This window comes from Pieris napi, chromosome 21 (assembly GCF_905475465.1).
Source record: "Pieris napi chromosome 21, ilPieNapi1.2, whole genome shotgun sequence".
Taxonomy (NCBI): domain Eukaryota; kingdom Metazoa; phylum Arthropoda; class Insecta; order Lepidoptera; family Pieridae; genus Pieris; species Pieris napi.
The window spans coordinates 1,483,324-1,499,756 of NC_062254.1; the positions used below are offsets into that span (position 1 = coordinate 1,483,324).

At 34.6% G+C, this 16,433-nt stretch overlaps 1 protein-coding gene across 1 annotated transcript; it reads right to left on the minus strand.

Annotated features, from left to right (window-relative positions):
• Nucleotides 1-311: 311 nt before the first annotated feature.
• On the minus strand, nt 312-8,899 carry LOC125060489 (X-linked retinitis pigmentosa GTPase regulator-like). The gene is made up of 8 exons (XM_047665433.1): nt 8,780-8,899; nt 5,965-6,090; nt 5,257-5,412; nt 4,232-4,387; nt 3,273-3,425; nt 2,496-2,819; nt 871-2,034; nt 312-644 (listed from the first exon to the last, which is right to left on the minus strand). The coding sequence occupies exons 1-8, from the start codon at nt 8,796-8,798 to the stop codon at nt 532-534; spliced, it is 2,211 nt and encodes a 736-aa protein (XP_047521389.1). The 5' UTR covers nt 8,799-8,899; the 3' UTR covers nt 312-531.
• Nucleotides 8,900-16,433: the final 7,534 nt, after the last annotated feature.

Sequence of the window (16,433 nt, forward strand, 5' to 3'; positions counted from 1 at the left end):
GCTTTTATTAGATATTTCTGTATATTTTAAAAATGGTACATTGATTCTGCATAAAATCAAAGCAATTATATTATTTACGAAGCTAGTTTTCCCATCGCATATCTCATTGACGCCCAAATGCCCAACTTCCATGTTGTGCTTTCCTCGTTGAAGCTACAAGCGACTCGTAGCTTACATAATATTCTAGTTGTATTAAACAATACATTTCATATTTATTCTATTGCTATGTTTCCGAAGCCCATATGAAGAAGAAGAAGTATTTAAGAAGTCCTTGGGGTGTTGATATGTATTTCATTAAAAAAAACAAAATATTACGTCAATAAAAGTTTAATCAGAAACACTGTACAACGATAGAAAGATTAAAAATTAACTTATGCCTAATCTAAACGCATCTCCACTTTTCTTGACAATGTAGTCTTCTCCAATATATTGTTTTATTATTTTGCAGTAGGTGCATAGTTTCATAGTATGACAGGACAAATGCATAGCTGTTACAGTTGGGAGACGTTTATAAGTGTTTACATTTATTAATTACAATATATTGCAAGTTCGCGAATTTGTTTGATTCCGAATTTCCGTTTCCACAGTCTCCTCTAATTTATGAACAGTTTCTTCTGCTGTTTCGAGACCTTTGTGTACGTTTTCTGAAAATATCCATGACATTTAAGCAAACAAAAACACGACCAGAATCTTCTGGTATAACCTAAGAATTGGTATTGCATATACGTTACAAAGTTTGGAGGCTATGAGCAAATTAACACGTAATTATTTACCATACATTAAGAAATATAAAAAATAAGAGAAATAAAAAGTTAAGTGATTTTCTAATTTATATTTTTGATGAATATATTACATAACATATGATCTCACCAGTAACTTTTTCTTCTATAACTTTCCCTTTACCAATGCAGGAGTTTTCTTTATCTCGAATTGACTGGAACATACGTGCAAAACGACCTTTTTCTTCGATTTTATTTACGACGACGTCTTCATGATCTATATTATCTTCATTTCTTACAATTGGCATAACTGCTTGAGTCTTCGTTTTAGCTTGAGGGCTGGATTTGTCAGAGCCACAAGGAATTGTTTCATTTTCGGACTGCTCTCCATCGCTCTTTTGATCACTGTGTTTACTTATATTGGGGCTCATATGAGATATATCTGGTATTTCCAAAAGGTCTTGTATTATTGGAGTCTTCGGTGGAGGAGAGTGTGTAAGCTCACTTTTATCCGGAACTTCTAATACTTTTTTTTCATCATGAAAACCAGGATCTATAGAAGCCACCGTTTTAGTAATCACTTCTTCTACTTTAACTATATTGTCATTCGTGGTCTCTTTTACAGTATGAATAATGTTTTCGAATTTGTCATTAGCTTTGTCTTCCACACTTTTTATTTCGATTACTGCTTTATCTTTTATTTCTTCTGCCTTTTCTGCCATTTCTGACATGCCCTTTTCGATAGATGAGCTTTTATGGTCGGCAGTGGTGATTAAATTTTCGATTGTGGTCTCTATAGATGCAGTGGTAGATGAAATTTCATTTTCAATAGCGGTCGTAACGTCAATTACCTTGTTATCAGCTTCATCGGTCTTTAAATCTGGTACATCATGCATACTTGTTGCTTCAAGGTCGTTTATATTGACTATATGTGAACCGCTAACATTAGCTTCTAATGAATCGATAGATCCGATGTCTTCGTTATTTGTTTCCTCTGTTGGTTTTTCTAAGTCCATTTTTTCGTCAGATTTCATTGTTGGAATTTTTTGTAAAGGTGGTAGTTCTGTGATAGATATCGGCTTCGATTGGTTTACAATAAAATCATTATTGGTGAAGTCTGCGTTGGAACCTTTGGTTGCTGTAAGTAGCGTGTGACAGCCACCACAAGCCACGTTATCAACAACAAAGCCATTCATAGCACTGACCCGCTTCGGCGAGTATTGATTGGGGAAATCGTTTGAGCTATCGGCGTCAATTTCGTCCAAACAAAGTTTACTGTGACGCGGCTCGCCACATGTGTATAGTAACCCATTGTCTGAAAGTATTATTAATACTGAATATGATTTGTTATACATTATATACTAGCCGTTTCGCGCCCGCTTTGCTGGACGAATTAAAATAAATTTTATGTTTCATTATTTTATTTTTTTTCATATTTTTATTATTCTTCTTTTTAACTTCCCGCTAAGAAAATTGAAATATTTCGAAAATCGAGTTTTTAACAGATGTTGACGTTTTGCGGTTCTAGGAAGCCTCTTTTGTTTTTATTAGCGGGAAAAATTTTCACAAAAGTAAAACAGAAATAAAAAAATGAAGGAACGTTGGAATTAAAAAAATAAATAGCCATAAACCATCTAGGAAAAATTTCGCATCAAATGGTGGTAGTTTCATGTCGATACGATCAGTGGTTTAAGCGTGAAAGAGCCTCAAACGAACACCATTTTCTTTTTATATATAAAGATAATAGCTATATTTATTTTATAATAATACAATTACCAGTTACAAATGCAGTGTGCATTGCCCCGCAAGCTACTAACTTCAACTGATAGCCGTCGAACAATTTTTCCATATTAATTTCTGTCGGCTCTTTTACGTTATCAATTGTATTAGGCATTCCTAATTGCCCCTTCTCATTCGATCCAAAAGCCAAAATTTTTGTTTCGTCCATTGAGAGAAGGAAAGTGTGATTGGCACCACAACAGGCACTCTTAACTTCTATGTTGAGTGGAAGTACTTGAGGTACGTAAATTGTGGAGGCTGTGTCTGGAATCCCCAACTTTTGGTTTTCATTGTCCCCCGTTACAAATACTGCTCCTTTAGCTGTAAGACAATAATAATAAAGTCATAAAGAAGAAAGTATTACAACGACATCGAAGGGACTACTTACTCATATTTGGTCGTAAAAACCGATAGTCATAACAGCCGATCACGTTGTTATTAAGTACCTAATACATACTTATTATTGAATGTGTGGTTACTACACTTAATACTCATGTATATAATAAAACTACAATTATAATAAAAAGACATTACGTACATATAATTATAATTTTTCTACATTAACAAAATCTAAGACTGTTATTTTTTTTAAGGCGGTCTAATAGAATTCAGTCGGGTCCTTCCTTTGATTTTAGTCAATATAACCGGTATGTTGTTTTAAACGATTGTCGTAAACGGTTTTGACTGTATAATATATAAATTCACGTTTACTGCGATTAACGGTATATTCTCTAATATATAATGAAATATTTTAGAAAATTTTAGCCTACTTACCAGTAATAAAAACAGTGTGATAATACCCGCATTCAACAAAGGCTATTGTCTCCATGAACTTGAGTTCAGTAAACTTAAGGGAGGTGCGAGTGTCCTCGCCCAGTCCAAGCTGACCTTCGGTATTGGACCCACACATGAATACTCGGCCGTCGTCTGTAGTAAGAAAGCTCTATGTTATCTGGTCAACATATATATAATACTTTTGTGTCAGACACTAAATCAAAGAGGTATTGAAATTTATGCAAAATGCTCCTTGCTTCTTAAAATTGTTGAATCGTGAGCGTCTTTTCATATGATACAAGGCAGTGCCAGCGATTTCGTCTGCGCAGGATTAAAATAAATTTGTTCAAATGATGTGAAAGACATATTATTTCTACTTTTAATACGAAAAGCGATAAAAGTATCTATTTTCATTTAGGAATCAATTTATTATTACCATTTGAAATATAATTGCATTTGAAATAAATTATCAATTTTTATAGTAGTCATGGTTCACTATTTTGGCTATAGTGGCCTACACATAAGACATAGATATATACTGCGGGCTTTCTGTGGGACTGTTTAAGATAAACATTTTCATTATACATTACATATGTGTAACTCTAGCGGTTTTGGCAGTGCACGCCAGAATAGCTCGCAGATGGTAGATTTTTTCCTTCTTATGTACTTGATATTTTGGACAATTCACACAATATATTTATAAATTGTAGCCTATGTATTATTCTGACGTATAAGCTATATTATTGTAAAGTTTAATTAAAATCCATTCAGTAGTTATTACATAAATGTAACAAACATCCATCCATACCTACAAACTTTCACGTTTATAATATTATGTAGCATATGCTGCTGATATTCTTTTGATTTGTACCAATATATCCAATATCGAACGCCGCAAATCACTTTCTACATAAATGCTTCTACCTAATTATTTAATTAATTTTTCTTTATTTACTAACCAGTAAGAATAGCAGTATGGTTGCTCCCCGCTGACACTTGTCGAATCGCCTGGTCCACTGTAAGTTCAATATACTGTGGTACAGTGTGTGACTCCATATCCCCCGTTCCAAGTTGACCCTCTTCATTACAACCGACAGAGTATATCGCATTTGTGTCTGTTTAAAAGGAATAAAAATGGTATTAAAACGGAGAGATTTTAGAAAAGCCACCTAAACCAAATTTATCAAAATTGCTGTGCTTGGAATACGATCTCTTGAGCTTTCTGTTCCAGAACTCTCACACGATAAAAGAGGTTGACAGATAGTGTCACGAGATCAGTGCCGGGTGTCAGAAAATTATTTAAATTTCTGATCAGAGTTGGGATCGCATCATCACTATTGGGAATTACAGAGAGAATTCCTTTCCAACTTATCCTAATTTAATTTCCACTCCAACTCTAACAATTTTTTGAACTCTGATCCAGATAACTCCAATTTAATTTTGAACCAAACTCATACTAACTTTAAGTTATAAATTGATATCTGCATATAAAATTCTCGTCTTTCTGCTCCCAAACAGCTCGACCGATTCTTATAATATTTTTTATGCATATTTAGTAAGTCTGAGAATCGGCTACTATCTATCTTTCAAATCGCTAAGTGATATGGGGTTCACCCCAAAATTTTGTATTTATTTTTAGACAATTTTTTATGGTTTCTTTTTTTTAGATACAGCATACAAAATACATACAACCCTTAATTTTCATCTACCCTCTACGATCAACCCTTCTTTTTAATTTGTTAATTAAGAACATTCATTCCGGAAAACCGAACAGTCTCTGGGGTAGCATAGCAAAATGTTCCATGTTGGTATCTACCAAAAAGGTAGGCAAAGTATATTCACATTTAGGAGAAACGAAGTTCGCGAGGGCAGCTAGTATTATTATAAATAATAATTAATAATTGCTTATATTTTGACATTTTGCATGCATATTTGCATGCAACTATTAGCTACACAATTTTTGTTCATGCCAAATAAAACAAACCAGTAACGAAAATAGTATGTGCTCTCCCACAAGCCACGAACATAGTCCGATGTGGTTTCAGCCATTTCACACAGCTGGGTCTTGTTACCTCGTCTTTGTGACCAAGGCCCAATTGACCCCAAACATTCGCGCCGAAAACAAACACGCGGCCATTCTCTGCAAATGGTAAAATTAAAGATTTTACAACGTTTTAGGTCTTGGCCTCAGATTTTCAGCCATTTTCTTAATAGGTAAGGTCAGCCTTCTGTGCCTGACACGTCGCCCTCGATGTTCGCAATTAATATGCCGGCTCCCTCACGATGATTTCCTTCACTATAGCAGCGAATGTAAATATAACCATCACAATAGCACCGCGCTGTTTTCCAAAAATTCTTACGCCATGGCTATTAAAATATTTAATCACCTTCCTAGAAATTATAGATCACTGCCGTGTAATGCTTTCAAGGGGAAGGTGATTAAATTTTTAAAGTCAAGGTGCTTTTATAGCGTTATTTGACACATAATTTTGACAACAATTAATTATAAATAGCTTGACTTATTATTGACAGATGTTCTTAATATATGACTTAATGAAAATTAATGTGACATTTGCATGCCTATTTTCGATATAAATGTACCACTGTCTTGCAAATAAATGATTTATTATTATTATTTTTTAATAAAAATATATAGATCTTTTAATAAAATAGTATATTTTTTAATACATACGGCATATAACAGCGCTGTGTTCATCTCCACATGAAATAGCGACAATTGGATCATTCTTGATGAAGAAATGGCTTGGTTCGTTGTCCGCAAAGTGGGACTTGCCGAAGGTAAATACGGCACCAGTCTCTGGAATAAAATAAAACACTATAGCGTAGTAATTTCGTAAATGTATAAGCAATTAATATAAAACGAATGGATAATAATGTTTGACCAAATGACTTGAAAGGGATATTTTCATTTTACACGAGTTCTACACATTTAACATCGTAGCATGAGCAGTGTTGGCCTAGTGGCTTCAGCGTGCGACTCTCATACCTGAGGTCGTAGGTTCGATCCCCGGCTGTGCAACAGTGGACTTTCTTTCTATGTGCGCATATAACGTTTGCTCGAACGGTGAAGGAAAACACCGTAAGGAAACCGACATGTCTTAGACCCAAAAAGTCGACGGCGACATTAGATTTAAAAATGATCATGAAACAGATTCAGATATCTGAGGCCAAGAACTAATGAGGTTGTAGCGCCACTGATTTATTATTTACTACACATTTAAATAAAATCTTTAGCGGGTTTTAACATGTATGTTTTAAATTTGACATTACTTGTAGCAGTCCGTCACTCACCACGACATTGGAAAGCACTCTAAACATCTAGTAATGTAAATTATAAATTCCTTTTACGTATATACGTCAAAGAAGCTTTTTTTTAGATTATATCAGAATTTACGTAGAAATATGAATTTTTATTACCACCATGACGTCATTCGTAGAAGCTTTGCTACGATAAATCGTAGCATAATTACAGCCTAGACGCCTTTGTTTGGAAAATTCAATGGAATGTTGAGGCGAGGGACTTAACTTTACATATGAATAACATTTATCTACGACATAATAGTTAAGAATATAATATGTTATCACATATGTTATCACAATTCTTTAGACATATGAAAACTTATAAAACAATCTACTAATAGTAACTTTCACATATGGAATATGAAACATTACGTGTATTACCAGTAAAAATTCCACACGCCAAAGATGGAATTTCGCATCCGACCTCGACACCTGATGAGGGAATTCCGCTGCAGGTATTAGAACCGCATAATATTTCAGAGTACCACTTCTAAGTGATAGAATATTTAGGAGTACCAAAATAAAAAATATGTAAAAGCCAGAGAATTACTCCCGAGTTCGACTCTTCTGCGATGGAAGCAATAAAATGTAAAGTACGACTGAAGATTAATTGTAGTAGCAAAGTGCTTGCTTAACACTTTTATAGCTTGGTTCACTTAGTAATTGCTACAGGATCACGAAATATCCGTTGACCTTGCCAAGGTTAGCACTTACCTAATGTCTGGAGATTAAAAGCTGGATTAGATTCATTTGTACGATAGTCTACAGAAATATCTTGGCGATTAACGATTTTAATAACAATAAAGTGAATCACGAATGCTATTGACAGCCGTCCAGAGAAAACCTTTTATAGATTCTAAAACAATGTGTATGCCTAAAAAATACAAGATAATATGACATCACAATTTTAACACACATACACATCAATTACATTAGACAGCAGTCTATCAAAGGAAAAAGTTAAACAGACGACAAAAAAAAAAACTGAAAATTAATAATAACTAAAACTAAAAAAATAAAAAAATAACAATAACAGTAATAAACAAAACTAAATGAAAACTTAAACCATATTAAGAGCCTGCAAAAGAAAGTTACTTTTTTTTTATTCAAGAACTGTACGAAGTCTATAAACTTGCCCCTTTTTTATAAGAACTAAAAGAGAACCGAGGTAAATTTGATCGATGCAGTGCTATATTAACTTTTTTTTTGTAAAATTTTGATTTCTTTTACCAATAGAAAGGCCCTTCTTGTGTGTCATAAGCTAATATATTAACCCAAAAAATGTCTCGTGGTAGTCTGACCTGTGAAGTGACTCGCATAAAAGACGGTCAAACGAAATCTTTTCATGCTGCCTTAACGATGTTATTATTAAGTTCTAAAGCTTGATAATGCTTACAAAAGAGTCTCCTATAATTACGTCCTACGCCGCGTCTATATCTAATATCAAGTATCTAGAATGATTCACGAGGAAGGTATATCATTTTTTACGGGTCACGATTGCACGGGTTTAAAGTAAAATTTACGATTTACTTACATTGTTTTACGTTAGAAAATAAATAAATTAACAGCAAAAACGTCGTGACTATGCTTGAAAACAAGAAAACCTGGAAGGTTTTATAATTATTGTAAATTTGAATTATGTCTTGAATAATGAGATATTATCGCCTCCATCAACCTTGCATTTACCTTGTGACGGTAAAAAAGCTTTAAGGTTTAAATCTGCTACAAACAGTGTTAATAATCGTTTAAGTAAACAGAGCTTAAGCTTCCAACAAAACATTAGCTTGATAGGAAATCGATACTAATTTTACGTTGCAGCCTGACTATTCGAAAAATACTACGCTTTTTACGTAATGTGATGTCTAAATATATAGTGTGAAGTTTGTCACGAACTGAAAATGTACTTATAACGACACACATTTCAAACATATTTTAAAATATGTGTTTGTTATCCAATATTGTATTTATATTTTTTAAATTTCCCTCGACAGATTTCTATTACATGTTAGATTTGAGTGATAATCTGCAAAACCTTTTAAAAATTACAAACGATGTAAATTTCATTAAATATTTAAATATACAATCTGCGTCATCTCGTTGTTTATGGAATTTTTGACAGAAACATAGACTAGAGGATGAAGATTGACCATTTTGTATTGAAATGAAAATTTAAAATAGGAACGCACCTGGTATGTCGTCAATCATGGCGGCAATCTGATTCAGGCGGGAAAGTCGGCCATGCCGGACCGACCACTAGTCGACAACTGACCGTTAGCCATGTGCCACCCCTCACCACCATGATGTACTTGGAGTTAAGTCACTGGAATGGACATTTCACTAGCTCGTTCCTACGTTTATGACTGTTAAAATTAAAACCGTTTTCAAAATTTTACCGTTTATAATAAAGCAAGATATTTATATTTCCACACTTTCCATTTTGACAAATCTTTGTTTTTTAATTTATTTTATTATTATTAATTAACTATTAATTACTTAAGAAGTCACGTGGAACATGGTGTAATGGTTGCAGCTCGTTACAAACATTGTGTAAAACAAAAAACTTGCCGATTAAAAAGAGTGGCAGAGAGTTTATTGCCAGTTCTTCTCTTCCGTTCTACGCCCTTGATTTGAGAACTGGCAGTAAATGTAAAATTAGAAGCATTCAATATGAATTTCTTCATAAGTGTACATTGTTACCTATATGAATAAATGATTTCAGTTAACTTAGAAGTTTTAATTAAGACAATGATTAATTATATTAGTTTATCCGGCTCGACATGTGCTTTCAACTAAGATAGAAAAAAAAGCTTCTAGAAAATACAAACAAGTTACTTTATTTCTTCGATTCTTAAAACACATCGTTCTGAAGTGGACCAGTGACTTGTGAGCTGCCCCTTGAAATGAATATTCATTTAACCACCAACTACACGGCATTATTAATGACTTTTGGGGATCTTTTTAAATTGGACAAGGATTCCGTAACTACAGCTATTAGAATACGAAATATTGCTATATGGAAAATTTGACCACGTAAAGACTTGGCAAGGGCGATTTATGACTGCGTTTTAGTATTTTTAGGTCAGTATTTCTTTACTACTAACCATCCATAGTATAATATATTGGATAAATAAAATTTAGTGTACAAATAAACCTTCATAACCACATATTAGTTTTCCATACTTTACATAAACTCGAAGGACGCTGGAGAACGGCCGATGATCACAATCTATTATATAAATATAGAAAAATGTAAACACAGAGCTCAAGCTTTCAGCAGACACAACTGTTACAGGAGCTTTTCGAGGCTTGAAATTATTAAAACATATCTGAGGAATTTGATGACACAAGATCAGCTTTCAGTCCTTGCTATTCATTCCATCGAGAATGATGTAGCTCATTCATTAGATTATTGTGCTTTAGGGTCCCAAGAAAAGAACGTACCAAGTCTTAAAAGGCTGGCAATGTGAGTGTCCATGGCAGTATCACTTAATATCAGATGAGCCTCTTGCCCGTTTGCCTCCTATTTCATAAAAAAACATACTGGCATACTATTGGCAAAGACAGAGACCACAAATGGATAGAGACGACGGAAAGGGTTGAAGCAAACCTTCACGCAAGAGAGATTTCTATCTACAGGCCACTAACATATATATAAATAACATTTAGGTATAAGTACAACAACTACATTACTAATAACATTTGAAATGGAACATAAGGATATGGAAACTAAAAAGGTTTTGTAATTATCGTAAAGCTGTTAAGATCGTAAATCGCTTCTACGACGTAGCTTACGTAATACACCTTGACCTGTCATTTTCGTAATTAACAAACTTAAAGACAGCTAGACTATTTATAGCCAAGCTTTGGTCTAGATCTATTGAATAGAGAAAGATTTATAGGTCTTTTAATCAAATTATACATTTATTTATGCGTACTTTAATTCATGATTGACCAGGATACATTTAACTATGTAAAACATTCAGTAACGCTCGGAAAACTTTATTGAAATAGTGAAAAAACATGGTACGGTAGGATTGGCTTTTGTAGTTATAATTCTCAGATAGATTTATTTGTTAATTGGTATACAAATAGCGCTACGGATGTTTTTTTATCGTAGACCGATTTCGTAGAAGCACGTAGCAAGTGAACGTGTTATCCAATCAATACGCCGCCGATATGTGCGCCGGCAAAGACCAAGGTTGTTTGAAGTCCAAGGGTCAGAACCAGTCTGAACAGAAGACGAAGACGTTGCACTTACTGAATGCTGTCTCCGAAGCTATCGACATCTTTATATTTTCACACAGTGAGTTCACAGCGATATTGTGTATATTATGTATTGGTTTAGTACTGTACGGATACGTATTTTTGTGAAAATAAATTATGCTTATCGTTTTTTCTATGTACACAATCAAAATTGGCATTAGACCCAAAATATCTACGGACGTCAGCAAAAGCTTTATTAGCTGCTTGTCTATTAAGATAAAGAAATACCCAGAAAGAGATGAATAAATCTGAGGAACTAGCCGCCAATAGAAGCGCCAGCGCCAATGGTATTTTATTATCTAATAAAAAGCTATCACTTGTATGTTCAACATTCCTATATTTCCTGGAGAAGTTTCATAGTCATACAGAGCAGACAGTATTTGATAGAGCATTGTTATTCAGCTTAACAGACGTGTAATGGTTGCAGCTTACAAGCAATTTGTAAAACAAGAACTTAGATCTTAAAAGATTGGCGGTGAGTTTATTGCCAGTCCGTTTTACGCCTCTGATTTGAGAGCTGGCTAATTTGAAGCATTTCATTTTTTAAAGGTGCGTAAGTATGATGTTACTTATATTAATGATTTGTTTAAAATGTCATATATAGCGACGATTCGAACAAATGTTTGTTGAATACAGTCAAGTGAAAGGAACTGGTACTGGGGAGCCCCATGTACTCCATGTGGGATACGTAGTATCCGAAAGCAGCAGTAGTAACGCAGGTTAACGCAACGCGGGAGCTTGTATATACACAATAAAATACAAGCCTCCCTCCTTATCAGAATGCCAAATCGTAAAATTGACTGCTTCACGACTGACTTGAGCGCGACCGCCGCTGCGAAAACCGCTGTGTGAGTTCGATAAGTGAGTTACAGAATCGCAAGGCTGATATCATTTTTACTTAGTGGTTAGGGATAGTTTATTCCGACTTTATTAGTTCTGAAGATAGATTATAGGTTATGAATACATGTAATTTAAAATATAAAAATTACGTCAGAACTAAATAAGTTTTGCGAGTAATATCAAGATTACTGTAATTTATTTTTTCAAGTTCATTACCATAAGGTGGTCATAAATTATAACGGGGGTTGCGATAAGAATTGACCTTAACGAATAATTGAACAGAATATTGCGTGAAACACTTAAGTTCATTGAACTTATAGATTTCCACAAAATCTTTAAGTGAATATTTTATGATTGTTTACAGCCTTTTCCTTCTCACTCACGTGAAAATTGATAAACGTGACATTGTCCAATAGAGCCTCTATTAACCTGAATTAGACTCTAGAAGATAATAGAACAACCAATGGTGCGTGGATATATCATTGGTTTTCCAAGGCGAGGCGAGCTTGTGTTTCTACCAACTATAAAAACATCACCGGTTTCGAACCCAGGAATCCAAAGACCCGGTTAGCCAGCAGATTAAGCGACGCAAGTGGAAATGGCCATAGAATAGGCCAAACGAAGAGAGCGTTAGTACAAGTTGACAGAAAGATACGAAAGAGTATTCTCGTAGTGAAGAGTAGTTAAGAGACTGATTTAGTTTTTATGAATAAAGGAGTATAATACATAAAAAAAATAATCAGTGGCGCTGGTCTAGAACAATTACAGAAATTTGAGGCCTAGACTTAGGTCTCATGATCATTTGTGAATCTAATAGTCAAGTAGGTGATCAGCCTCCTGTGCCTGACGCACGCCGTCGACTTTGTGGGTTGCAAGCCGGTTTCATCACGATGTTTTCCGTTCATGTTCGAGCGAATTTTAAATGCGCACATAGAAAGTCCATTGGTGCACAGTCAGAGATCGAAGCTACAACATCAGGGATGAAAGTCGCACTCACACGCTGAAGCCACTAGGCTAACACCGCTGTATAATAATAGTATAAGAATATATCTATGTTATCCAGACTGATATAATTTGTATGAAACGTGTACCGATCAATATTTTCATGGAAGTCCGTGTTATGGTATTTTATTGTCGCATGCGAGATATTTATCAATTAATTGTAGCTGCAATACTTGTTATTATCTATTTCAATTTTGCGTTTAACTTTGAAAACAACTAGATAACTTCTTTTAAACGATTACGGATTTGACTAAATAAAAATGACTAGAAAATAGGAGAATCTAAATGATGTAGGTTTTTAGTAATCGTGTTGTAAGATTTGCCGTGGACAGTTAATAAAGAGCCAAATATTTTAATAATGTTTCTGCGAGATAGGTTAGTGGCTATTAACCCGGAACAATTACTGTTTCACCGGGAATTGACCTTTATACTCCGCTACCGGACGTGGTGAAAAATTTATAAACTAAATTACAAGAAAACTATTTTTTTAAGTTCTATAGTTTTAGTTGTGCCTCTGGAGTAATAAATAAATAATATTTCTTTCTCTCTCCTCTCCTCTTCTCGTAAAAACGAAATCCGCCTTAATTTATGGATCAGTCAATCTAATTTTGGAAAAAGACAAACTTTCTTGAATACCTATCGTAATAGACTTTTTATGTGGTTAATACAAAAGAATAACGGAACTAATTTGTTTATTTATTTTTTAAAGTTTATCACATCACACATAATATTACGAGTATATCTACGGTTACATGCTGTCTTATATATATATATGACAATTTTTGTAAACATGAAATAAAAATAGTACATCAAAATTACTAGTCATTTTTGCTTTTTGTGAAGAAAAATACAAGCAAACGGGATTAGGTATGAGAGAGGCACTTAACAATGATTTCTTTAAAATTGAATTTAAAATTGATTGCCCTTTACCGAATATATCCAGCTCCAGATAAGTACCTACTGTTTAATCTGTTATAATCACGAAGAATTGAGGTGCCTGAATTCCTAGGTTGGTTTTTGCAGATCGAATTCGGAAAGTCTGCTGATTTTAAACCTTGGGAATCATTGTTACCATCGAGTAATAGTTGGCGTTAAGCGTCTTGTATGTTCATTGTTTCTATTTCCTTTCCTTTTTTTACAATGCCCTACATTGCCTTTTTGGAGATTATTGATCCCCCCCCATGTAACGCGCCGTAACGTTTTTCTGTACCCAAGAAAACCGTTTAAAAACGTTTCGTGACTACCTAGTGACTCTTTATACCTAGTTACCTTTATGTGGTGTAAAGTACTGGAATCCCCGCCCCGCATCGTAACGTTTTATAAAAGGACCCCCCCCCCCAAATTCGTTACGTAATACTCGAACGCTCCCTCAGGTCACATATATTGCGCAGTTCAAGAATCCTATTTCCTGGAGAAGTTTCGTAGTCATACAGAGCAAACACTACTACAGGCACATTATAAAGCATAGTTACCTTTATTTGGGATTTATCAGTTAATTAAGTGAGGGCCAGAGGTGAATTCCAAAAAAAGCCAAATTTATTTAAATTACTTTAATTATTACAATTATTGTACTTATGTAATGGCTTACAAACAATTTGTAAAACAAGAACTTTGATAGGTACCGAGATTCCGGTTTTGTTTCATAATACGCGACAGAATCCTAGCGGGAATCTTCATTTCTTGCCCATTCTTGCAAACCCATTGAAATTTGATGATGAACACGAAAAACTATGTGAAATGGCGCAAAATCGAGAAGTTTTTAACATGATATACGTGTTCCAAATTCAAAATAATTAAAAAGTTGAAAAAAAGAAAAGTTTTTATGTAACAGTATTTATGGCCAAACTATTTATATACATTACAAAGACTTGATATACATGTTATATACCGCGTTATTTTTATTACCAATCCATTGTAGTTTATTATTCTCTCAGTATTGCGCTAGGACAGTTTGTTTGTAAGCCGTTGTCATGGCAACGGTATCGTCGCATCTTAATTTTGCGTGCCTACATTTATTTAGAATATGGTCAATGAACTTTAAGTAACGTCAAACAGAGACATTTTGAATGAGATTTGTGCGAAAACTGAATTTTGTAGTTAGATAACTTTATGTGGATTGTCTTTTGACTGAGACGTAATTATTATTGTTATTCTAGGTGTTGTGGGCTCAGAGTACGCCGAGAATCCACGCTTGCTATAAACTTAATAAAAATTTAACATGGCAAGGACAGCGATTCGGCAATACTACAGTGCTCTAAGGCCTGTACTCACTTTGATTAGTTCGAGTGCAAGTGATTAGTAATTGAGGATGATTAGTGCAGGTGTGTAGTGCAAGTAGTGTCCAATTCTTGTTTTGTGGCTCTGTTAAGTAAATGTAGTTGTCGATAACTGTCGATCAGCAAGTAAGGACGAACATCAAGAAGCGCGCTTGCAATTGGAAGAAGTATTAAACGCGGTGCTATCTGAAACCACATAAGTTATGGAAGCTGACCACGAAAAGTATGGGTTCGAAAATGGATTAATAGAACACCCATTCATGGCGCAAGCAACTCTTTCAGAAATTGCCTGCTGAAGATACGACGGAATACTACTTTGCTCTCAGGTTGACCGAAGAGTCCAGCTGCCTGTCCAGACGTGTTTTGGCAGGCTGCGAGTGAGGGGGAAGTGAGGGCGCACGCGACGTCACTACTCGCAGTTCACTCGAAAACAAATAGAACACGCTTCTAATCACGTTACTACGCAGCCAAATAATCACCTGCACTGATTAGTCGCTGACCACACTTGTTTTCTCCTAATCACTAATCACCTCACTTATCAAAGTGAATGCAGGCCTTTACCCTCATTGTGCGTGATGGGTACGTCAGGAGATGACATCGTCCGCTCGTACTATGTGTGTTCACAGCTAGAACATACTCAATGTACGTTCTAGCTGTGACGGTAGTTACGGTTTATTGTCCGTTGAGTAAACAGTCAAAAGTTCTATTTGAATTTTTTTTGTAATTAAATATTTTTTTAAGTGACAACGTCTTATAATTCGATGGAGCCGGCTGCACGTACGAAAAAACATGACGCATGCGGCGTTACCTCGCTCTGAGGCGTTCCAATTAAGGCTTGAAGTGCAAGCGAGAGCGCGAAACGAGCGACAAAGAGGCACAATCGGCCTCCGCGTTCGGCAGCGTTGACATCGTTATTGTATAACGATATCATATAAAGTATATATCGTATTATATCGATTATATTGTAATCGATCAATTCAACACCTCCTTCTTTATATCCATACAAAATATCTATCAAACAAATAAAATTAAAATTTTCTTTTGAAAAATTCAACCATTCCATCAGTATTTTCTTATGACGTTGTCACGTTCAACTATCGTCAGTAAACCGACTTTAACAATTTTTTTGCCTTGTTTTTTCAAAAAACCAGACTAACAATAGAGGAAACTAAGATGTTGACTATAGCTAACTTCAGGTCGTCGGGTTTTTGTGACGGTGGCGCACACCGCGGATCGTATAAATGTACACTCATAATTTCGATAACGTGCCAAAAGAAGTATAACTTCAATAAATAAAAATGTAAATTTACCTATCCAATTTTGGTGCTACATGGTTTTAAGGGGTTATAATATAATATAAAAATACTCCTTTGTTCTATTTGTACCACTTATCACTATTTAAAAAAATAAAAATCAATCTTTTTAGGTCTGGTCCTCAGATTTCTGTATGTTTCATTCT

Coding starts and splice junctions, on each gene's coding strand:
- LOC125060489 (XM_047665433.1), bottom strand. Junction 4,388..5,256: donor ACATACTATTTTCGTTACTG/GTTTGTTTTATT, acceptor CCTTTTAAACAG/ACACAAATGCGATATACTCT. Junction 3,426..4,231: donor CCATACTGCTATTCTTACTG/GTTAGTAAATAA, acceptor TTCTTACTACAG/ACGACGGCCGAGTATTCATG.